Source organism: Eptatretus burgeri, chromosome 5, assembly GCF_056783735.1.
Source record: "Eptatretus burgeri isolate ZD-2024b chromosome 5, Ebu_testis_v1, whole genome shotgun sequence".
In the NCBI taxonomy this organism is placed as follows: Eukaryota; Metazoa; Chordata; class Myxini; order Myxiniformes; family Myxinidae; genus Eptatretus; species Eptatretus burgeri.
This window is the reverse complement of record NC_140965.1, coordinates 114,692,685-114,718,791: the sequence shown is the minus strand read 5'-3', so window position 1 is coordinate 114,718,791 and position 26,107 is coordinate 114,692,685. Positions and strand designations below refer to the sequence as shown.

At 42.5% G+C, this 26,107-nt stretch overlaps 1 protein-coding gene across 9 annotated transcripts in view; it reads left to right on the top strand.

Moving 5' to 3' along the window:
• Positions 1-24,019, top strand: part of LOC147027208 (mitogen-activated protein kinase 8-like) — a 92,188-nt gene extending 68,169 nt beyond the window's left edge. For 5 of the 9 annotated variants that reach the window (XM_085883437.1, XM_085883439.1, XM_085883440.1 and 2 more), the window contains 5 exons: positions 16,869-16,993; positions 18,178-18,241; positions 18,584-18,661; positions 21,372-21,540; positions 22,778-22,919. In XM_085883437.1, the coding sequence (XP_085739563.1) occupies positions 16,869-16,993; positions 18,178-18,241; positions 18,584-18,661; positions 21,372-21,540; positions 22,778-22,850 (509 nt within the window). In that variant the 3' untranslated portion in view covers positions 22,851-22,919. Of the gene's footprint in view, positions 1-16,868; positions 16,994-18,177; positions 18,242-18,583; positions 18,662-21,371; positions 22,920-23,979 lie in introns of those variants that run through there. The other 4 variants (XM_085883436.1, XM_085883435.1, XM_085883433.1 and 1 more) reach the window with 4 other exon arrangements.
• The last annotated feature ends 2,088 nt before the right edge of the window (positions 24,020-26,107 follow it).

Sequence of the window (26,107 nt, the reverse complement as noted above, 5' to 3'; positions counted from 1 at the left end):
CCCTCTCAGATCTCTGGTCAGAGTCCAAGTCGCACATCCATAGAGCAAGACTGGAAGCACAAAGAACCTGATGATTCGAACTTTCGTCCTCCCGCACAGCACCACACCCCATGATCCAGTGAATCCATGACTCCCCAGACCTGACCCAGATGACTATTGACCTCTGGCTCACAACCAGCAGAGACATGAATGTCACTGCCAAGGAAAGTGTATCCCTCAACATCCTCGCCACAAACAGACACAGACAAGACAGCAGCATCCAAGATGTCATTGAAAGCCTGTATCTTAGTTTTGACCCAGGAAACCCATAATATCAGTGGCTGCGACTCCTCATTCAACACCTCAAGGGCCCCCAAAAGGATATCCAGAGTTTCCGCAAAGATGACTGCATCATCTGTAAAATCAAGGTCAGAGATCTTGACATTCCCAAACGATTCATCACAACTTGATCTCTGCGACATCCTCCCCAGAATCCAGTCGATACAAGCGCTGAAATGTGTGGGGGCCAGTACACACCCCTGACGAACTCCAGTAACAACTGGAAATAAGTCAGAGATGGTACCACCACATCTCACAGCACTCTCAGTACCAGAGTAAAGTTCAGACATCAGATCGATCCGTTTTGGTGGCACCCCACGAAGACCAAGAATCCTCCAGAGGGCATCCCGATTCACTGAATTTAAGGATTTACAGAGATGGACATAGGCTACAAGCAGCCCCTGCCGAAACTCTTGTCTGCGTTCGGTGAGGACCCGAAGAGCAAGGATATGTTCAATTGTTGACCTCTCGTGAAAGCCTGACTGCTCTGGGTGCTGGTGCTCAAGCAGATGATGGCAAACCCTATCAAGATATATCCAAGCAAAGACCTTGCCCGGCACTGAGCAATGTCACCCCTCGGTAGTTGTTGCAGTCCTGGCGATCACCCTTCCCTTTCCAAAGAGGGACAACAAGGCCCCTCTTCCAGTCAGTTAGGACGATGCCTGTGTTCCAGGCAGAGCACAGAACTGCATGCGACGACAGGAGTACAGCATTTCCACCAGCCTTGAGAAGTTCAGCATGAATGCCACATATCCCAGGAGCTTTACCCCATTTCAGCCGGTTCACTGCAGCCTGTGTTTCCACAAGTGAAGTTGGATCACAGTTGATTGGATGGTCAGCAATAGGGATAGTAACACCCGTGACATCCAACTTGACAGCTGGTGGATCAGCCTGGTACAGCCGCTCAAAGTAACCGGCCCAGCGAGCCTTCACTTCGGACTCTTCTGTCAAGAGCCCACCACCCTCTGCTCTAACTGCAGTACACCAAGAGACAGCCTTGGAGGACCCCACCCCCCTCCCCATCTACTTTGTCAACAATCCTCTTGAAGTCCTTTCATTCAAGCTTCTGGGTCTTACTATCTGCCATGATCTTTCCTGGGAAAGCCACATTTCCAAGCTGGCCTCCAAAGCCAGTCGCCGACTAGGCATCCTCCGTCATGCAAAGTCCTTCCTTGGCTCACCTGAGCTCCTGACCACATGCAAAGCTTTCGTCCGCAGCCTGATGGAGTACTGCTCTCCCCTCTGGGCTGGTGCTCCCGCTTCTCACCTTTCTCGGCTTCACGCCATGGAAACCAAGGCATTTAGGATCATTGGTATCTCCCACGATGAGGCTGAGTCTTTGGGTCTCTCACTCTCTCATCGCAGGTGGTCTTTCTCTCTTCTACCATCTCTTTTCCGGCTTCCCCCCCCCACCCCCTCGCTCTGTCTGAGATTTGCTCCCCCATATTTCTGCAGGGTGCTTAATGTCCGCCAACAAAACAACCCCCTTCTGGTAAATTACCAAAATCTCGAATCACTGCTCACCTTCACTCTTTCATTCCTATTTTTCCCCACCTTTGGAACAAACTCCCACACTCTCTTCAATCCCACTCTTCCCTCCAGGTCTTCAAAACAGCTCGTCGCCACCATCTCTTATCTTCTCCTTTCCAAAACCACGGTTTTCTAAATTCTTCAAATTCCCTGCTTTCCTTCCTGAAAGTCCCTGAAGTGTCCATCTTGTTTACTTTGTGTACCCCACCCCCATCCCTCTCCCTCACACAGATCTCCTCATGTCTCTGTTCCCCACTGTTTTTCCTTCCCTCTCCCACCCCTCTTGTCTCCTGCTTCCCCTTATTGTACGTTCTGTGTGTTAGCTCTCATTCGAGCCTCGACAGTGTGTACAAAAAAATGAAATGAGTATGGGTTAGTGGGATGGGGAGGCTCTAAATTTGTTGGGGTGGGGGATGTTGGGAGTGTTGAGTACAAGGATCAGAATCATCAGGAGTATAACTGCTGGTAAATTATTTTCATTGCACTCAAGTTACACTTTTGGCGTTCCTTAATCTTTTCTTCACTCAATATAATTGGCCGAAAAGTACAAAAAAGTTGTTTGATACTTTTTAATTTTCACATTTACTTGTGTAAATATGGAGGAGGGATCACAGCCTTGCTTGCTTAAAGTAGATACCTTTGTTGTAAGAATTGTTTTTTTCTTTAAATTATCAGATTTTGACGTTTAATTAGTCCACTTGCTCTGATCGTCAAATCCGAAGACAGATTTTGATTATATACTTTAATTAGTCTGTGAGAGTACATCGTGGTTCCAAGGTGAGGCTTTTTTTAGCAGGCCAAACCAAAATGGCGGCTTAAGACCCCTGCCTGGGAGAGCGGGCTGACTAAGAGTAAGCCTGTTCTTTTTTTTTGTTTGTTTGTTTTTGTTGTTGATGAGCACCCTGTTTAATATGGAAGAGGCAAAGCCGAGAAGCGAACATATAATTCTTCTTATATTCGCTTCTGACTTTACCTATTACCTCAACATTACCTTCACAACAACAACTACACTGCTTAGAACAGGATTTCATCTGAAAAAAAAAATCCTCAACATTACCTTCACAACGCCAACTACACCGCCTCGAACAGGATCTCATCTAAAAAAAAAAATATATTACCTCAACATTATACCTCAACATTACCTTCACAACAACAACTACACCGCCTAGAACAGGATCTCATCTAAAAAAAAATATTACCTCAACATTATACCTCAACATTACCTTCACAACAACAACTACACCGCCAAGAACAGGATCTCATCTAAAAAAAAATATTACCTCAACATTACCTTCACAACAACAACTACACCGCCAAGAACAGGATCTCATCTAAAAAAAAATATTACCTCAACATTATACCTCAACATTACCTTCACAACAACAACTACACTGCCTAGAACAGGATCTCATCTGAAAAAAAAAATTCTTAACATTACCTTCACAACGACAACGACACCGCCAAGAACAGTATCATCTAAAAAAATTAATACTAGAAGCAAACGTAGAATTCTTCTTGTGGTGTACTGGATAGAAGATGCTTCTGGATAGAAGATCTCCCCAGCCAGACCTGAAACAGATAAACCTTTCGAGGCCGGACCCCCGCTGTCTGGAACCGCACGGGTCATTTGCCGCCCTGCACGCGCCGATCCCATCCTCGTCGCCAACTGTGGTGTACTGGATAGAAGATGCTTAGCAGGCAGGCACGAGCGGGGAAACAGTCGAGCCGGGCTGTGTTGCACAAGCGCGAGCGCGGGCGTACTTTGCCCGCGGCTCTCCTTTATTACGCATTCAGCACACTCACGAGCCGGGCGACTCCAGCATTACTACGACGCCTCAGGCGGCGCGCACACCTTATATTCCTTGCAGATACGATGACCACGACGACCCCTCCTCCCATCATCATGCCCCGCCCTGCATGCCCGCAGGCTATACCACACTTCTTACATTCGCTTCTGACTTTACCTATAACTTGTTCACAACTGTATACGCAATTTCCAGTTACTTCAGCCTGGATTCGGGATCAGCGATCAAATATCGTAAATCACGATTAAAAATTATTTTTTGATGATGCGGGAGATATCTTTATTAAAATCAGTGGAGGAAATATACACCATGTCTGATATTTGGGCCTTTCATGTCTCCAACGATGCCTTTATCTCCCGGGACGCATCATTCCCCATGACAAAAACCCGAAACAAAAAAAAACCAGAAGCAAAAAATAAAAATAAAAAACGGAAGCAAAAGGGTCATAGCCAACGACACGGATTCCAAATTGCCAGGGTATTGTGTTGTTGTTGTTGTTTCCTATTCTCTCATGTGCACGCGTTAAGTAATATTCACAAGATAGAAATAAAACCCAATCATGTTTATACACTGCACAGCATTTAAAAAAACGGAAGCAAAAGGGTCATAGCCAACAACACGGATTCCAAATTGCCAGGGGTATTGTGTTGTTGTTGTTGTTTCCTATTCTCTCATGTGCACGCGTTAAGTATGAAGCTCACTGCGTTCGCTATTATCTTCAAAAGGTGTGTTTAAATTTACCCAAATACACAGTTTTCATTCATGCCCACCCTTTGAGTTCCTTTAGTGTACATGAAAAGTTTTGGGCCGCTAGGTTTCATGGTTTTGGAGTTGTGGAGGGGACACACACACACACACACACACACACACAATTATAGATGCATCTCACACTACATCACAAAAGATTATTTATTCTTCTGTTTTTAAAGCAACATTTTTTTTGATAAGATATAAAGCATAAATGTTTTTAAAATCATATTTCTGTTGCACACATTGATTGAGTCGACAAAGCGAAGTTTACGCAGTTCTAATCTCAGCAACTCAAAATATCACTCATCGGTCTGGTAACATCCATGGATTATATAATTCCTTTATGATTATCCTCCAGTACACAGCCACATTAGAGTGGAATCTTAAACTGAATTTTAAGGGTGTCCAAAATTAGGAAAGAGTGCCAATCTTGGAAATCATCCTCCGAAGTCTGTTTTGTTACTGGAATGGTTTGTTATTTGCTAACTAGATGGTTTTATCTCCCTCCCATCCCTCACCTCAACTCCCCTCGTATCCCTCTTCCCTTCCCACTCCAAATCCCCCCAAACATTTTAGCCTGGAGTGATTCCAAAAATAGAATCCTTTATTTGGCTGGATGGGTTATTGATTTTTCTTGTTAAATTGGAGAGGCTGCTGGAGTAAATAGCTTTGTAGGTGGGTACCGAATGAGAAGATAAAGCACCCTTTCTGAACTTTACTTATCCCTCTATTCCAAACCCAAATTTGAAGGGTGGGGTTTGGTTCCTTGGATATTTCCGTTATTCTCGGGGTTGGGGAGCAGAAACCACGGACATTAACCATATCGGTCATCGTCTTTTGAAGAAGCTAAGAAATTTCTGTTAGATAAGTTGGTGATGTCACAATGAGGTTGTAGCTTGGTAAGGCATTTTTTTTTGTTGTTTTTACCCTCGCCAGAGGAGAGGGTATTGCATTTGGGTCCGTTTGTTTGTCTGTTTGTCTGTACAGAACATGAGTAGGTATATTAATTACATGAGATCCCTAAGATCCAGTCAACCCTTTAGACCTTTCAGACACTTTGGATCCCACCAGACCTTTAAGACCCTTTAAAACCTAAAGACCATGTAATATGCCAAAGATCCTTTTGACTCCAAAGACCCCCAATAACCTTAAAGACCCTTAAAACACTTCAGACCCTTTCGAACCTGAAGACCCTTTCAAATCTTCCTGTTTCATTTAGCTTGTGTGCAGCTTGTTCACCCCCACGTGTCCTTCTCCTCCCCCCCTCCTCTTGATCGCACCCTCGCTTTGACTCTGCTGTTGGTGTTTCCACCCTTTCCATTTTGTTCCCTTCCATTCTGCTTTAGCTCTTCCACAAGCTTCAGTCGTGTCTACAAAAACAAACAAACAGGAAAAGCATCAATATATCTCCAGCATTTATGGTGATCTCCATGATAATCTTATCATTAAAGCTAATTATAGTTGCACTGTTCTGGTTGTTGAAGGCATGGAGGAAATTAGTGCTGTAGTTATGGGGTGGGGGGGGTGGTTGATAAACTAAGTGTTTATGAGTGAGACAGGTTTTGGAAATAAATCTTGGAGAGAAGATGAATATATTGTGATAAAGAAGAACACGTGTCAGTTTTTCTGATGGACAAATTTAAACTGTTATTCAAAGGTTTTAAAGTAACAAGCAATTCATTCAATTAAGGTTCAATTTGGAAGGATTGACAAAATAAAGGGATTAGGAATGGGTGAAGGAAGGAAATGCAGGCAGATTGGTTAATTATTTATTTCAAGTGAAAAATGAAATTGGAAGTGGGGAGGTGGAAGGAATAAGGTAAAGTTCAGGAAAGACAAAGGACCACATTTGGGAGGAAGAAAGCAGAACGAGGAATGCGGTGTCAAAGCAAAGACATAACTTGCATGCCAGCTAGCTGAGGCCTTCGACACAGGCTAGAGACTCACACGGACACTATTTCGACAACATTGTACACCCCAACAAGATATGGTTAAACATGGGAAATTGGACAAAAAAACAAACAAACAAACAGCTACGCAAGGACAAAAAGATGAGAAGCACAAGATGGATCTTTTTCCAAAAACTTAGCTTTGATGAACTGGAACGAGGAACTAGCTGCATGACCCAACATCCAACTCAATCAGACCAGGAACTGCATGATCCACCATCCAACTCGATCATACTCGAGAGTGTGCACCCATCACTTTATTGTGCTAGACACAAATAGAAGTGGGAGAAAATTCCATCATGGAAACACCAAAATCCTAAACTTATTCCCGTGGAATGATTGGAGTCTCAGTTAAACCACAGCAAGTTTAACGTACTCCTAATGAGCTTCAAGCCAGCAGAGAAATAACGCAAATACATTACTTGGAGAAAGTCTACACCCCCTTTCAAAATTTTCACCTTTTGTTGCTTTGTAGCCTGTAGTCCAGACGAGGTTTGAGGTAACCTTGCAGGTCGAGGTCCCACATGGGATCTTTGCTGATTTTAAATCTTCAGACCATGTCGAATCAGAATCTGAATGATACGAAGCTGGTGCCCTTGAGCATTTTGCAGAAATCACTGGTTTTCTATGGTAACCATCTCAGCCAGCTAGGTGTATATGCCAAAGATGAAATTAGCATATATCAACAACTCTTCATGTATTTAGTTAATTAAAGTGTCGATCCCTCTGTTTTTTGATGTGGGCAATCTGACGAGCACCATATATTTATGATATTGATGTTCTATTTGTCTAATTTGCATTGTAAAAAATATGACATAAAGGGAAAGTTTGCTGTGTTCAGACAGCAACATTTGCACATATGAAGAGTTTGCTGCTCCTCATTTATCAATTACTGCAATGATTTATCTCTTCACAAGCGACATCTTGTATGTCGACAAATTTGATCATCGTTATTTAATTTCAGGATTTATTCCATTGTTTCATTGTGTTCAGTAATGAACAAAAATGCTAGTATTATGCTTCTATTTTAGGACCAAAATTGGATAAGAAACACACCTGCAGTGATGCAGGTCTGTCAGATGTCATGGAATGCACTTTTGGAGGGGTTGCCCACATGTTATGCCTGGTGTTGGCTTGATGGCTTCACGCTGGCTTAATGGCCACCTTTCTCGGCTTCACGCAGTTGAAACCAAGGCATTTTGGATCATTGGGATCTCCCGTGTTGAGGCTGAGTCTTTGTCCTCTACCGTCTCCTCTACGGTCTCGCCCCCCACCCCCCCCAACCCCGCTGTGTCTGCGATTTGTCCCCACCATATTTCTGCAGGGCGCTCAAGGTCCGCCAAAAAACCCCCAAAATCACGAATCACTGCTCACCTTCACTCTTTCATTCCTCTTTTTTCCTGCCTTTGGAATAAACTTCCTCACTCTAACCTTCCCTCCAAACCTTCAAAACCGCTGTTCATCAACACCTCTTTCATCCCCCATCCAAATCCTCGATCTTTTCTACCCCTGTTAATCCACCCCAAACCCACCTCCTTCAAATTCCCTGCTTTCCTTCCTGAAAGTCCCTGTAATGTCCATCTTGTATACCCCGTGTTCTCCGCCCCCATCCCTCTCCCTTCCACAGATCTCCTAATGTCTTTGTTCCCCACTGTTTTGTCCTTCACACTCCCGCCCCTCTTGTTTCATGCCCCCCTTGCTGTGCGTTGTGTGTAGCTCTCATACGAGCCTCGACAAGGTATACAAAAAAATTGGTTAGGGTGGCTGGCTTTGGATCCTTGGGTCCTGAGTTCAAATCATGCTCAGCTGTTGAATTAATACCAGGTGGGGTTAACTCGACTTGTCACCCTTCCGAGGTCGGCAAAATGAGTGCCAGCATGCTGCTATACTGTGTTGGAGTGGCGACCCGTCCAGGATTGTGCCCAATAGCCAAGGAGACTGCTTAAAACAAATGAACCGACGTTTTAATGACCAAAATACAAGCATGAGTCGATCCAATATGACGATTTGTTTCCTCACCAATGTTCAGCTGGCTGAGATGGTTACCATAGAAACCAGTGGTTTCTGCAAAATGCTCAAGGGTGCCAGCTTGGCATCATTCAGATTCTGATTGCACATGATCTGAAGATTCAAAACCAGTAAAGAACTCATGTGGGGCCTCCACTGCAAGGTTGGACCAAAAATACCATTTTGGCTGCCAAACTACTGGAAATAAATTTCATTAAATCACCTTTTTACCACCTTTATTTACATATTGTAATTCACAACTTCCAAGTGGAAAACAAATTGTGCAAATTTCAAAAATTAATTAAAAATATAAAACTAGAATATCTTTGTTGGATAAGTGTCCACCCTCCTTATAATAACGATTCTAAATCACCTTCAAAAATCACACACCAAATTAATTGGCCTCCACCTTTGTTAAATTGTGGTGGTTCTGATTATTTCAGAATATAATCAGCTGTTCCTGTAGGTTTCCTCTGCTGGGTAGTGCATTTCACAGCAAAGACTCAACCATAAACACCAAGGAGCTTTCAAAAGAACTCTGGGATGAAGTTGTGGAAAGGCACTGATAAGGGGAAGGGTATAAAAATATTTCAAAGGCCTTGAGTAATGTATCCCTTGGAGCACAGTCAAGACAATCATTAAAAAGAGGAGTAGGAGAGGAGATTGGGACCATATTCTGTGCAGAGCGTTGGTGCTGCTTAAGCAGTCTCCTTGGCTATTGGGCACAATCCTGGACGGGTCGCCACTCCGACACAGGATACCAGCATGCTGGCACTCATTTTGCCGACCTCGGAAGGATGACAGGCTGAGTTAACCCCACCATTTTTCGTTATACAGCTGAGTGGGATTTGAATTCAGGACCCAAGGATCCAAAGCCTGCCACCCCAACCATAAGCCAACACCAGGCTTCATTAAAAAGAGGAAAGTGCATGGAAAGTACAACAATATCCCAAGCACTCCACAGGTCTGGACTGTATAGTAGGGTGGCAGGAAGGAAGCCATTCCTCAAAAAAGCCCACCTTGAGTCCCGTTTGAGGTCTGCAAAAAACCACTCCAGAGATTCTAAAGCCAGGTGGTGAAAAGTTTTGTGGTCTGACGAAACCAAGATGGAACTTCTTGGCCTAAAGGCAAAACGTTACGTTTGGCACAAACCCAACACATCACATCACCCAAAGCACACCATCCCGACTGTGAAGCATGGTGGTGGCAGAATCGTGTTATGGGGATGCTTCTCGGCAGCAGGGACTGTGGCACTTGTCAGGATAGAAGGGAAATGATGGAGCAAATTATTGAAAAATCTTGGAGGAAAACCTGCTGCCCTCTGCAAGAAAGCTAAAATTATGACGGAAGTTCACCTTTCAGCATGACAATAACCCGAAGCACACAGCCAAATATACACTGGAGTGGCTGAGGAATAAAAGATAAATGCCCTTGAGTGGCCAAGTCAGAGTCCCGACCTAAATCTAATCAAAAATCTGTGGCATGACTTCAAGAATGCTGTCCATCAACGCTCTCCATGCAACTTTACTGAGCTTGAACAGCTTTGTGAAGAAGAAAGGGCAAATATTGCCCAATCAAGGTCGGCAAAGTTGGTTGAGACCTATCCCAACAGATTCACAGCTACAATTGCTGTCAAAGGTGCTTCCACCAAGTATGAACTCAACAGGGTGGACACTTATCCAATCAAGGTATTCTAGTTTTGTATTTTTAATTAATTTTCTGAAATTTGTGTAATTTGTTTTTCACTTGGAAGTTGTGGGTTACGATGTCCAAATACAGGTGGAGAAAGTCTGATTTAATGGAATTTAATTGCAGGCTATAAGGGAACAAGGGGTGAAAAATTTGAAAGGGGGCATAGACTTTCTATAGGAACTGTGTGGTGGACTTGCTGAAGAACTTGTGAACTTTGGCAATGAATGCTTCACCGCCGGGTGAGTCAATCGACGTTGATGGCAGATCATTCTCGTGCTGCGTTGACGGTGACGGGGATGGAGCGTCGTATTTCCATGACTTGCCAGGAAATGAAGAAGTTGATTCGGAGCAGCGCACAAATCCTCAGAGGGTTGAGGTTAGAAAATCGCCCATTTTATTTTTGTCGTTGAATGTGGTAACTCTCCTTTCTATAATTAATATGGGCCTATTGTACTTCAGATTTTTTTTTATAGGTTGAGGTGGGGAATCATGCCAAGATTTATTTTCCCACACAAGAGCTGACATCGTGAATCACTTAAGGACTTGTGAAGGTTATTTTTCCTTTGTTTCTTTCTTTTCAGCAGTTCTAAGCTGCATTCGTTATCACTCCATCCATTGGGCCAGCACTATAATTCGAGCACAATTTTCACAATACATTTGATCTGTATATGAGCTCTGAGCCATAGTAGCAGACGTAATCGATGATAAATCACTGCGTTGAAGAAAGGTCTTGAAGACAAATTCACACAATCCATTCGATTCGATACGTACCTCATATGTGTGAAATAGTATGCTGTTATGCCCGGATGGTCATTGTCGCAAAGGGTTTGTTTGCATGTGTTGTGATGCATCATGGAGCTCTCGCCTTATTTTGAAAGTCTCGTATTTGATCCGGCGTGATTTGTTGAATGGGATGCACATAAATTTTCTCCACTGATGTATTTATGTGACCGGCAGCTATGTTTTTAAATTGCAAACCTTAATTTGCTCCGCTGTTGCACCTCCCAATATTCTTAATGGATGCATCTTGGGAAACATCAAATGTGACATTGATCCTCCAGCTGCCCAAGCCTTCATGAAATGCCAACGCCATTGCTTGTTCTGCCCGTTGTGTAAATGTCTCCTTCTCTCCCTTAATTCGCTGCATCAGACCCATCCCGTCGATAATACAAGCGGAGGACACCGGGATAGTTTTGGCTGCACGAACAACTAACACTTTAGCAAAAGTTACTTTGTTTGTTTTTCACAGAGATCCATCTGATGTTACCAAAGCCTAGGGAATGGAACCGAGTGGGTGTGTTGCTTCATCTTGTAGGTCCAGTTGTTGGCTCAGAGTAGCAAGAATCATGTGCACCAACAAGTTCCTTTCTGCTTGCAGAATTATTTCCTTGCCCCTTGTTTGTATCACTCATTTCTTTGTGGTCAGATCATTTCAGCCCCTGTTTGACAAGCTTGCCCATGGAATGCTTCAGTCAGAGAATCAGTTTCAAGACTATTCTTTTTAAGTATTGGTCGGCTTTCTCTCCAACCTTATAAACGTTATTGTCTTGTGCAATGTGTGGTGGTGCTACCTCCAAGTTGAAATACTGACAGGTTCGGACCGATTCCCGCTCATAGGATTTATCCACTCTTGCTCCAGAAGATCTACCAAGGTAAATGAGCATTCAAACTGGACCATCTTAAAACTCGCCATCAATTTTTGGTAAAGTGAATTTGAGTCGAGCTCGTTTGGTAATCGTCAGTCCTACAAGTAAATAAAAGTTGATACATGAGAAAGTTTAAGTTTATATCAAAATTATTTCCGAATCTTGAAATGTACTGCATCACCATTTTGGATAAGCTCGGTCTACTTATCACCATAACCTTGCTAGCAAGGGTGTATAAATAATACAGGTTATATATATATATATATATATATATATATATATATATATATATATATAAATATATATATATATATATATATATATATATAAATATATATAATATATACACATACAGTAAGTCCTCGCTAACCGGAAGTTCGCATATCGTAGTTTCGATTATTCGTAATTTAGTTTTAATGACCAATTTTTCAATTATCGCAAACATTTTATGCCTATCGTAATGTCATTGCAAGGAAAAACGCAAAAAAAAGTTTCAAACTGCCTGCAAAAAACAACAATCACACAGGATGCGCATAAACATACTTTCACTTTACTGCGCCTGTACTGTATGCTGTACTGTACGTATTCTCTTCACGCTCGCCTGCATACCTTCCAGTATGAATCCCAAGCGACCCGCAAGTCTTTTGCCGAGCACACCTCGTTTCAAGAGACAACGAAAGGCTGTCACATTGAAGGTGAAATTGGATATAATTAAAAGACATGAACGAGGTGAAGGGACAACGGAAATCGGCCGCGCGCAGCAATCGCTGCATCGACTGTACATTCGATCGTTCAAAGTTCGGCAAAGATAAAGAAAATATCACAGATTGCGACCAGTTCGAGTGCAACGACACTAACGAGAATGAGAGATGGTGCTATGCACAACATGGAGCGTTTATTATGTGTGTGGATAGAAGATCAAACTCAACGTCGCATGCCTTTATCTCTTGCTGTGATACAAGAAAAAGCGCGTAGTTTGTTAGGGCATTGACCCACGATTACGTGATCAATTACTTCTCCAATCATGTTGAGAAGTATCTCCAAGGAGAACAACATTGACAACAAATCTTTGCTGCTTGTAGACAATGCTCCTGCCCATCCTCAGCAAATGGAAGACTGGTGTGAAAACGTGCAGGTAGTATTTTTACCACCAAATACTACCTCACTTTTACAGCCTATGGATCAGGGAGTTATTGCTGCTTTTAAAGCCCATTATGTTAAACATACCATGCTGCAGCTTATCAAAAAAACTGATAAGGACAAGCTATCAATCAAGGAGTTTTGGCGAACATACAACATAAAAATGGCTTTGGAAAACATTAAGGATTCATGGGCGGAGGTGAGTGCCTCCACAATGAACGCTGTGTGGCCTGAGTGTGTCCACAATTTCACGGGGTTTGCTGATGTTCCGTTGATTACAAGTCAAATTGTAGACCTGGCGCAGGAGGCTGGTTTTGAAGAGGTTGACGAAGAGGACGTGGATGACTTACTGGAGTCTCATGCAGAACCCTTAAGCAATGAAGATCTTATGGAGTTGGAACAGCAGTGGGCTCTTGAGGAAGAAGAAGATGCTGTGACACCTTCATCCGAGCATCTCACCATGAAAAACCTCAGCCAAATCCTCAGCTCGTTTGAAAGTGCCATAGAATTTGTTATCGAGCAAGATCCAAATCTTGAAAGGAGCACTGATTTTAGCTGTGTTGTTAATGATGCCCTTTGTTGCTCCAAGGGACTTTATGCAGCAAAGTAAAAGAAAGCCATCCAGCCCACTCTCCATGCATTTTTCAAGACAAAAGATGCAGCACCAACTCCATCCACCATCCAGGATGCTCCTTCAACCAGCTGTCAAGAGACCGTTCCCGCTGGTGAAGAAAGTGACAGCACAGTGTCAAGTGAAGAGGGGGACGATTCTGCCACTCCGCAAGTGTGACTTGTCCACCGCGATCAACTCCGTTCCTCCAGCCTCGGGGTAAGTCGCCACGACTCGAGGAGTGTGTTTTGTTTATTTGTGTTTATGTCCAAAAAATTCCGAGCCAAAAACACATCCCCCCTTTAACACATTGGTTTCTATGGGAAAATATGTTTTGTTTAACACAGTTTCGCTTATAAGGTTTTCCAGGAACGCAACCCTTGTGAAAAGTGAGGACTTACTGTATATGTGTATATATATATATATATATATATATATATATATATATATATATATATATATATATATATATATATATATATATATATATATATTTCTTCTGGAATATTTACGTCACTACAATCTCATCAGAGCATACGACGGAATTTCCTTTGTACTTTCAGACAGCGGATGGTCAAAATGAATGGAGTGGAAAGTTTTCAGCTTTAGTCTTGAATATAACAGGAATATTTAAAGGAATCATACCCGATCCCTTAAGTTTGGGATTAGAAAATGGATAGGGGTGGGCTTCAGAAAACGTATTCTCGCTCACCTTTCACTACCGATATATGCAAGGGTTATCACATATCAGTGCCATCTACGGACATAAACTTCTTCAAAAACAGCAGCATTAGCTACTTTCTCTTGGTACCAATGAAAGTGAGAAAAACCGCCAATAAATAAGCCGAAATTTGAGCAAAAATGTCTTCTCAGGTTATTATGTCACTGTGACATCATCAAAGCACCCAACCTTCTTCTTCTCTCTTATGCAGCACAAGGCTATAGGGTAGCATTATTGGCTGATGGCGCTGCTGTGCCGCTGATGCAATGCCCTCTGTAGGTCAGGGTGGGAATTTGTAATCTCTTCATGGTGCCGGCGATAACTTGCCTCCTCTTCACGAAGGACACCGTCGGTTGTTTAACGTCCACCAACGAATGCTGGCAGACGGGTGGCCTCTCAAACGTCCATCCAAGGGTCGTCACACACATTGATTAATCACTCTGACCATGAAACACTGGTATGACCGTTTATAGCTGGGTCGGGATTCAAACGCAGGCTCGACCACTTTGAGACGAGCACACAAACGAGCTGTCAGCCCACAAGCACCCAATGAAATGTTGTTTGCCTATTCTGATGGAGAAGGATTCAGATGTATAGTGAAGGAGGTTTCAGCTTTCTCACCAAGAAAACAAGAAGAATATTAAAGAACCGATACCACACCGACAAACTTGAGTTTAGAATATGAATAAGGTTATCTAGTTATCTCGTGCTGTCAAGTCATGTCCAACTTCTGGGAACATTCACAATTGGATTTCTCCAAACATCCTTATCCTGAACTGCTTCACAAAGCTCTCGCAGAGACAACAGCCCTTTTCCCATAAGAATAAGGGTAGGGTTCAGAAAATGTGCTTAATCTACCCTTGAGCTACCGATATGCAAAGGTTGTCACAAATGGGAAACATCTTAAGACGTATGCTTCTTGAAATTTAATCATTAGTACAGTTTGCCAGCTCAGGTGAAACAGGTTGCCACCCTTGTCCATGGACTGTTTGTAGCATGTACGGATATCAAATTGGACCGCTAAGGTGTCATTAAGCGGGGAAATCAGTGAAATACACGAACTATCAACAAGGATGGCACTCACTGATTCTTTGGTCCTCATTTTAAATTACTTTTGACGAGGAGAGCAGGGTTTTCTAATTTATCATGGCATCCTTGAGATGAGATTGCAATGGAAGAACTGAGTAGTGGGTTGGAAGGAGAATGGAATAGGGGCAAATAAAAAAGTGTTTGGGGGGAGGGGGGATTCGGCAAATAAATGCACTGCGATGCTATGCCACAGTTTATAAAAGTAAGCCGATTCCTGAAGTCATTGAGTTCCAAAACTATTTCTGTTCTCAAGTCCCCCTTTCCTTCATCCTCCCCACTCCATAAATTCAAAGATTTCGCACCACAATATTGTAATGTTGAATATTCCTTCCTCCACACTCATCTGCAAATGTTTTTCTCGCATACTGCTTCCTCTTCTTCCCGTCCTTTGTTTCATTTCTGGATTGTTTGCGAACCTCCATTCCGTCTTGGCCATCATGTTCATAGAGCACTGCCTTTCTTTGTGCTCTAATTCACCCTTCCCACCATCCCAATCCTGATCTCAGTCTTCTAAATTCCGATTGAATTCTCAAATCTATCCCTTTTCGTAATGAGTGTGGGAGTACAGTGCTAAACCCCTTCAAGTCAGTACCCTCCCCCACATCATCGCCTTCACACCCAGGTCCACCCACCCTCACTCCGGGTCTCCTGTCGCCCCCACACCTATTCCATGTCACTCCACCCCTTGCCCCCCACTTTCCCCAACACCCCCTCTCTGTTTGCCCCACACCCTGCCTGGTCTCTAGTCACCCATGCCCCTTCCCCTCCTTTCTTATGCAATATCACACCAAATGCACCTGTATTACACAAACGCGCTATTAGTGACAGTAATGTTTGCTTTATTTATTTAATCAACAATCGTGATTGAAACCGAAGCAATATTACCAGACCCTTCTTTAAATTCCCTGTATGTGAATTCTACCATGCTTCCAAGCCTGGTGTTGGCTTAGTGGTTAAGGTGGCTGGCTTAAGATCTTAGGATCTTGAGTTTGAGCCCCTGTTTTTTTCCGTTGAAATAACACGAGATGGGTTGAATCAACCTGTCATCCTTTCCGAGGTCAGAAAAATGAGTACCAGCTTTCTGGTAACAGGGGCACTGCATCAGCGACACAGCCACACTTCCAGAAATGATGCAACCAGCAACCACAAGCTGCATACGAAAACAACAACCATGTTGCACATAAATGGAAAGTTTATTTTTTTTTTTTTTTTAATTATTCCCAAATTACCAATTCCAGGCTTAAGTCTCACCTCCATTCCTTCGTTTCCCTCTCTCTCTCTCTCTCTCTCTCTCTCTGTTTTTGAAACTGATATCTGGAGACTATTCACTTGCACAGAAAGCTATGTAAACCCCCTTTAAAAAAACCCAATTTTTTGAATGAATGTTCCTTACTTCTCATAAAGGTGTTCAAGAGTTCCTTTTCTTTTCTGCAAACATAGATCAGAGAGTACCGCAGTCATTTCCATGAAACTTGATAAATGGCCCATGGGAGAACCAGTGTGAACCTTGTACTCTCACAAGATGTTTACCCAAGATTTGTCAGAAATCTGTTTGTTTCCCCATGAAATGTGCAATCGTACATCGACTTCTTTGTAACTTTCTGTGTTCAGCGAGCCAGGCTCGAGAGCTACTTTCAAAAATGTTGGTAATAGACCCTGCACGGCGGATCAACGTAGATCAAGCCTTGGCTCACCCGTACATCAACATCTGGTACGACCCCAGTGAAGTCGAAGCGGTAAGAGTGATGTTTAACATAGTCTCACATTCTCCCTTTGCTTCTTCTCTTTTCCACATAACCTCCTCTTCCCCCCCCCCCCTCCGTTTCCTTTCTTTTACAATTGCTATGTGATATGAAATGAATGATCTGTTGTGATTTTCTTTATTAAAATTTTTGTTCTGAAGATTATTTAACAAACGATCAGTTCTCATTACTTCATCCTAGTTCTGAAATAAGTGAGCTCCTTGATTACATGTAACATTACAACTGCTGCAGATGCACCAAAAACGCCATTCTGTACAAATCGGAGACTTTGGAATCGTAGTTCAATTTGTACTGTGTTTATTATAAAATCCAATTTTCTGGCTGCAAAAAATGATATGAACACCGATCTATGTCACCAATACCAAGTTATGTTTGTGTTTCGTTTGTTCTATCTCTCACCACTCGTCACATGATCGCCATACTTCATCGATGTAATGAAGTTTTTCATACCATTCTACTTCCGGCTTCTTCTTCCTGTTCCTCCTTTTGTTCCGTTGGCCGAGTCAAAAGTGCAGCTTTATCCAAGCATTCTCTGTGTCAGATGACATCGCAGCATTGCATTAGGCGGTATTTCAGGCCCAACCGTCATGGGATTTTAAAAATTATTTTCTCCATTCTGTTCTTCAACGGGTTGTTTTTGTTGTTCTATGGCCCTACTATCCCATCAAATACCAATCCATCCCAACACCCATCCTGGACAGGTATATCTGATAGTTACCAATATTTGCATCGACCACCAAGGTGAAGTTGTTTTCCTCGTTTTCCAGAGCTGCTCGCATGACATTTTAGTTCAGGAATTTTATGAAAGATATTTGGTCAACCTTGAACAAATTGCAACAAAAAGTATCTCTGCTGTTTTATACTCGTAAATATGTCCTCTATCACATATAAAACAGAAAATCTAAAAAAAAAAAAAATTTTTTTTAAGTGTTCTTTGTTTGGAATGGTGTATCTCTTTAATGTGATGTCAGTCTTTTTGTACTCCAGGTGTGCAGCTTTGCATATAGAATGTGATTTTGATATACAGTGGTGATTTATGGGAAAAAAAGTGTGTGTGTGTGTGTGTGTGTGTGTGTGTGTGTGTGTGTGTGTGTGTGTGTGTGTGTGTGTGTGTGTGTGTGTGTCGCTCTCTTCCATTCATCATCTTTTTTCTTCAGCCCCCTCCCAAGATTCACGACAAAAAGTTGGATGAGAGGGAGCATACGATTGAGGAATGGAAAGGTGAGGCCTTGTTCTGCACACTTGTACACTGTAAAAGTTTATCATCCCCCCCCCCCAAAAAAAAATACACCTTTTACCAGCTGTAGTGTACTCAAATGATGTTTCATTTGTAACAATAAAGTGTTTTCTTCATGAAAGGCAAGCTCGCTCACTTTCACACCCTTCTCTCACTTCCCATTGCATTATATAGGGGAAAGATTCTGTTCTGTCTGCAATCAAGCTTTGTGGATTGAGATGCATTGTGGTATTCTTTGTTTGCTCCCCTCAGGCCTTAAATAACTTTTTGTTTTTGTTCTCTTTTTTTTTTTTTTTTTTGTTTGTTTTGTTTTTGTCTGTTCAAAGAACGCATCTACACAGAGGTGCTAGACTGGGAGGAGAGAAACAGAAATGGGGTTGTGAAGGGTCAGCCATCTCCCTCTGGTTTGTACCTTATCTTCATTGCCTTTTTCTTCAGCTTGTGTGTGTTTTACTTCATTATTGTTCCTCCTTCAATCGTTGCTTCACTTGCTGTTACTGTTCATATACAATCTGATAGCTCACTTTAATTGTGATTACAGTGCACACAATCTGCTTCATTTTTCAAACTGCACATACACTTTTGCCATCGACAAATGCTGAGTGGCCATTCACTCAATTTCCTGTTCTTCAGATGTGTAATCGTACAAGTTGTCTGATTAATGTTGTCAGAAACACCTACTCCCGATGAGATGATGGGAGCAGATGGGTATGGAGGTTGTGTGGGGGTTAAGTTGGAGAGGGAGGGTTGTGAAGCAGGGTTCACACAGTCCTTGAAATTCCTGGAAAAATAAAAAAGCATTTTCCAGTACTGGAAAGTCCTGAAAAACTTGTCTAAGTCCTTGAAACTCTTGGTAAATTGCACAAATATGAATAATCTGCCAGGCCCTGGTCAGAATTGTTAATTCTGTGGTCTCTTTAAGAGAGCACAAGAGACTGTAATCAATTTTAACCGATCACAGAGATTTACCATTCGAGCTTCACCGCAATGCAATGGTCTGACGCAGACGCACACAGAGCTAATCCTAATCCCCCGTCAATGGATTGATCATTGATTGATTTCATGGTGCTAATTTAGTTTCGAAATTATTCCTCAGTTAATCCCCTCTAATGTTCTTCTGTTCTCTGCCCCTAATTACGTGTTAACGGCCTCTGGGTTTATCCACCCAGACCAAAAATATTTAACCACTGGGACTTTACCATAGTTTCGACTTTACACAAATAATTGTAAATGAGCGGGGCTATGCGGTCTCGAGCCCAATATTCACAAAATCCTTCAGATCTCAAATTGTTCTTGGCTTCTCCTGAAAGATTTTTTTTTCTTGAAGATACTTTAAAGAAAGGTTTTCTTTTAAGGTATTATTTTACAGTGGTGGCAGATGGGACATGGATGGACGGACACACACACACACACACACACACACACACACACACACACACACACACACACACACACACACACACACCGAAAGGGGACAGATTGGGTGACCTTGGAGATGCTGCTGGTTTTAATCAGCAACCGTGCCGTGCATATCCGTATGTGTGCTCAGAATGATAGACGATATTTTGAAAACCTGCGTTGATGGAAATAAACTTGAAAGATCTCTCAATTTGTTTGTTTTTCACACTCCTATCAGAGTTCAATTAACTTTTATTGACTTTTGAAATCAGGGGTTTTTTTTGGGCCCACCCTGTACTATAAGAGAGACTGGGAATATTTTCGAACGATTTGTGATATATTTATAACATTCAGTTTTCAAGTTATTCTGTCCAGCGATGCATGAGTGCATTCACAGGAATGACAATTGACCCACTTTGTGATCATTCCCCACTTGAAGATAAAAAATAAAAACCCCAATTGGAGGTGGCTATCCCAACTTAGGAAAATGTCCCATGCACACCCAGATTACAACCCCAAGTTATCAACTTATTTGTTGCAACTGTTTAGGAGTGCATAAAATAGTGTGTATGTTAATTGGCAAGGTAGTTTTCGATTCTATAAGGTTTTCACACAGATACGGGAACATTACCACAAACCATCCCTGGGAACATCACCACAAACAAACTACAGTTGGAGGCTGTCTGGGGCTCAGCGACTATCTTGAAAAAAGCCCTCGGAACAAAACTCTGAGAACAACACAACTTCACACACAATTTAGGCCATGAATCACGATCCTTGAACAAAATGAAGGTGGATACTTCGAGTCCTGGGGAGGACTCTGTTACACCTTCTGAAAGCCGAATTATGGAGATAACAACCAATGGCACACAAGCCTCTCTTATCGTGCAGAAGTGGTGTGGGGGATGTGATTGGGGGGGGGGGGAGTTGTGAATCGTTCCTTGTTGGGAGGGTGGGAGGAATGTGATACATTTATCAATCATTTTTTGTGGGAGCCCCACTTGAGTGCATAATTCACGATCCATGCAATCCCTTATACTCTCAGACCTGCCATCCCGCATCTAAATTTGCATGTACAGTTAGTTAATTTTCGTCTTCTGTTACATTGTAATTCTTTTTTTTCTTTCCCGAAAACATAAGAAAAGAAAATAGTAAGTTGGTTTGTGTTGGAGTTTTGAGAGTCTTGTTTGAATAACTTTTTTTAACTTATCTCTTTAAACTGTCAAATCTTGATAACAACCAACATGTCTTGTGAGATGTGCAATTATTCCTTCTTGGCACCCACTGCATTATTTGTGAAACCGAATCGCTCATTAATGGTATCTTATGTACCGTACAAGGCACTTACTATAATGCACATTTACATTTTTGTCAATTTTACTCATTTTTTTTACCTTAATATATTCGCTAATTAACATATGATCATAAAGTGGCAACATTTTGTGCACCAACCCACAGTTGGTTTGTGTTGAGATGGGCAGGTCTGTGCTTTGTATATTTGTGCATTTTATGTTAATGGCCTTGCAATACATGCACAGGGAAGCCACCCGATGCCTTTATCTTGTATTTCATTTACCTCCAAATCCCCCATGAGCCTTTGAAGAAAAATGGCACTTTAGGAAATGTAGATTATGAATCCATATTCTGAATCTTGATTTAAGTTTCCTTGTGATGGTGTACCAATCCTTCCTTACTTGAGTTTGCTTTCATTTGTAGCAGGTGGCACTGTGAGTGCAACCAGCAGTACTGCTTGTGAGGCACCCAGCCTACCCCCCTCCACATCGTCCCCTCTCAACGATGTGTCGTCCATGTCCACCGACCAGACGCTCGCTTCGGATACAGACAGCAGTCTGGAGGCCTCGACTGGCCCACTCGGGTGCTGCAGGTGACTAGCTTCCCCATGGAGAGGCCCTGCTTGACAGGAGTCCTGGCCTCATGATGAGAAGCCCACCGTGATGCTGATGACCCCATGATTAGCTTGCATCTCACTTCCAAATCTGTATCCCTGGCATTTATTTTCCCCCGTCCCATGACGCCATTATATTGATAGGTTGTAGTGGCCAGGTTAGTCCATCGGAGCCATTTAGGAGTTTTCGGTGCTACAATTGCAGTTTGATCCCTCATCAGATTCCCATCAATAGAAATTTGCCATCAGCATGCATTGTAGCAAAAGTGTCTACTTTGTGGTAGAACAGAGTTTAGGCCCCAGGATTCTCAACCGAGACCAGATTCCACATATAAGCTGACTCTGCTGCTTGTCCACATCAGCCATGTTTGTCGCGCTCATCCCCATCCTCTTCTTTTCTTAGCTCGAGCACATGCAAAGTTTTATCTGTCTGTGCATGCAAGCATGCAGCATTATACAGGCAATCTTATTGTTCAACTTTTTGTAACAGATGGCATCGTTTTAGGGGGCTGGCAGTATATTGTCATGGTGTAATGCTGAAACATCATGTTCTCTCGAGGCACACCCAGAAGGGGTGCGCAGAACACCGTTTGTAGTTCCTTTCATTTGTGCAGGGATACGTGCGTGCATTTCAGCATGCAGATGCAGAATTTAATGAAAAATTGCAGAACCTTTTGGGTTTTGCACTAATTTTGGGGTAAGAGGGCATTTGACTCGAGCTTTTCACAAAAACTGGCCGGTGCAGGATACCGTTTCGGCAGCTGCAGTCCATCTCAAGAGGTTGTCGTTTGCAGAAATCGTGTTCCACCGGCCTCTCCGTAGCCATTGTTTGCATGTGACCCTAGATACGGCGGTTCACGTTCCGAAGCCCCTCGGAGAGCGACGGTTCGGACAGAGTGCGCGAGACGGGACGACGTGGGAAATCGGGGCCCACTCGTTTGAATCGGTGTGCGCGGTTTGTCCATTCGGAGTGCCCTTTTGGAAAAGTTGTTGAACCCTCTGATCGTGTCGTCTGACATGACAGTGCTAATTGTTTTTGCACTTTCATCTCTGGTTTTGGTGTTGTTTACTCATGGAAAGTTATCAGGTGAATATATATGTACATATATATACGCACATAGCTTTTGATTTGATTTGTGGAAAGTTGTAATATTGGTTCATTCTTCTCTTATTTTGCTGCTGTGATATCAAATTGAGCAAAACCTTTGGTTTGCAGTTGGGATGAATTCGGGAGCCTGTTGGACAACATGATGCCGTCGAAGAGTAATAAGATTAAGAAGAAAAATTGACCGTTTTTACTTTCTAAGTGCAAAGTTTTGCCTTGTTTGATCATTAGAAATAAATGCTTTATTGATGCAGCTTTCTGTCTTTAGATGTTTTCTTTTGAGATCGATTTCAACTCGACAACAGTTTGCCCGATCAGTTTTTTCATCGCATTTCCAGCACCGAAAGATGGGAAAGTGTGCAAAATCCTCATTTGTTTAAAGTCGTTTCTTTTCCCATGATGCATCCTTGTACGTGGGCACTGTGGTGCCAACTCCACGTTGTACCATTTTCGGCGTGGTCGTCCTGCCCAGATAACGTGTCGTTACAATTCCCACTCGTTTTCACGGTCGGACGCTTTGTGGATGAAATGTTTAGCGGTGTACCTGGTATTACAAACGTCGTGCTTGTGGATAGCGTCGGCCTCCATAGTGTAAATTGTGGCTCGAGGAACATTTTGATTATTCACACCACTGGAAGTTTCTTCCTAATTGTTTGAGGGTTGCAGGAAAGCATTTGCAATTGTATGCCCAAAACACACCACACACACACACGAAAGGTTCACTTGCCCTTGGTGGACTTGCCAAGACGTGCAAGTGATACCGTCAGGCCTGCAAGTTATGCATGACTTTTGGCCTGGGCTGCATGAAGCCATGCATGTTTTATTCGACCGTTTCCCCTCCCTTTGCTGCTGCACTAATTCTAAGGCCATAGTTTTTACAACCTGCCATGGATTATGCTTGCGAAGGTGAATCATCTTGTGTCGGTAACCTGTCTATATAACCGAGTTCCAAAAGCATCAATGGAAATGCATTTAAAAGTGTTGCATTGTACAGACAGCACTTATTCCTGCTCTGATTCAAAATGACAGTTCCCACCCCCTCCCCCCCCCCAAATCCCCTGTTATTCTCAGTTATGCTGTTTTCAAACCTGTTATGCAATCTTTGTGTTCTATCTTGCCATGTTCTTAATTTTTCAGATCACGTTGTTTTCATTCACGAAACAGCTTCCAACGCTTGTTTTTTGTTCATTACATTTGAATCATTACATATGGTCATGGTTCAAAGGATGCCATCTTAGCAGATTCAAACACTAACAATAAACCACTAAATCTGCCGGTAAGTGAACATTCTGTTTGTGTTGTCTTTGCTCCAGGTGTGCTGTTACCAATGGGAAATGAGATGGGAGGGGGAGGGTTCACGTATCCTGGTAGGCAGGCATCACCGATCTCATTGCCATCCTGCATTGGCCGATCCTTGGTCAAACTCGTCCAAAATATTTCTTCTCGTTTTGCCTTCGAACGCTTCACTTTTTTCTGTTGTCACGTCTTCATCTTTTTCTTCCTCCCATCGTGTCTGCCATCATCTCTGTTCGGTGCATTTCCAAAGCGTATCTTGACATCATGGTCGTCTTTATTAAAGATGAGATAGCCGTAGCGTTAAACTTTTTAAACATATCTACTACGGCATGCAATACCATAGGCAGCGCTGAAGGTTGCTCCAGTACGCAGCCATCTGTTGGATACCACGTGTGGTTTTGGAAGGTAGGCATGCTCATTTTGATTTGTCGATCTGGTTTCCTGTGAATTCTCCATTATGTACTAAGATTGTATTTTAAAAGGAAATATTTTTGTGCCTTTTGTTTTTTCCAAAGCCCCACCGACAATGGATTTCCAGTTACTGGTTTCAGCTTTGTGTTTCAATGGCACTGATAGCTTGATTTGAGTCTCCTGTTCAGAGGTTGAACGCTGGAACAATTTTTTTTTTTTCAGTATTTGTTGAGTTTCTCTGCTCGATCGAAGCGAATAAGGTTTGCCAGTGGAAGCTATTTAATTGTGTTCATTCCCCTGATGGTGAAACGTTCAGTTTGGCAGTTTATATTCATTTTGGCTGGTGCACACACTCGATAAAATCATCATCTTGCACGCTATGTCATGATTACTCAAAATAAAATTATCACCTTGCACGCTATGTCATGATTACACTCTAATATCATCGCCTTGCACACCACGTCATGATTACTCTCGATAAAATCACCACCTTGCTCGCAATGACATGATTACACTCGAAGATCATCACCTTCCACACTACGTCACGATTACTCTCCATAAAATAATCACCTTGCACACCACGTCACGATTACTCTCGATAAAATCATCATCTTGCACGCTATGTCACGATTACACTCGAAGATCATCACCTTGCACACGACGTCACGATTACTCTCGATAAAATCATCACCTTGCACACTATGTCACGATTACTCTCGATAAGATCATCATCTTGCACGCTATTTCATGATTACACTCTAAGGTCATCAACTTGCACACGACATCACGATTACTCTCGATAAAATCATCACCTTGCACACGATTTCATAATTAGTCTCGATAAAATAATCACCTTCCACACTCCATCATGATAACTCTCCATAAAATAATCACCTTGCACACCACATCATGATTACACTCGATAAGATCACCACCTTCCACACTCCGTCACGATTACTCGATAAAATCATCACCTTGCACACGAAGTCATGATTCCTCTCGAGAAAATCATCATCTTGCACGCTATGTCATGATCAGGCTCAATAAAATCAACACCTTGCACACTCCATGATAACTCTCCATAAAATAATCACCTTGCACACCACGTCATGATTACACTCGATAAGATCATCACGTTGCACACGACGTCACGATTACTCTCGATAAAATCATCACCTTGCACACTCCGTCATGATTACTCTCGATAAAATCATCACCTTGCACACTCCGTCACGATGTCTCGATAAAATCATCACCTTGCACAAGACATCACGATGTCTCGATAAAATCATCACCTTGCACAAGACATCACGATTACTCTCGATAACATCATCCTCTTCCACACTACGTCACGATGACTCTCGATAAAATCATCACCTTCCACACTACGTCATGATTACTCTCGATAAAATCATCATCTTCCACACTACGTCATGATTACTCTCGATAAAATCATCATCTTGCACATTACGTCACGATTACTCTCGATAAAATCATCGCCTTGCACACATCACGATGACTCGAGATAAAATCATCACCTTGCACACTACATCACGATTACTCTCGATAAAATCATCTTGCACACTGTCATGATTACACTCAAAAAAACCATCACCTTGCACACTACATCACGATTATTCTCGATAAAATCACCACCTTGCACACTGTCATGATTTCTCTCGATAAAATCATCACCTTCCACACGACGGCACGATTCGTCTCGATAAAATCATC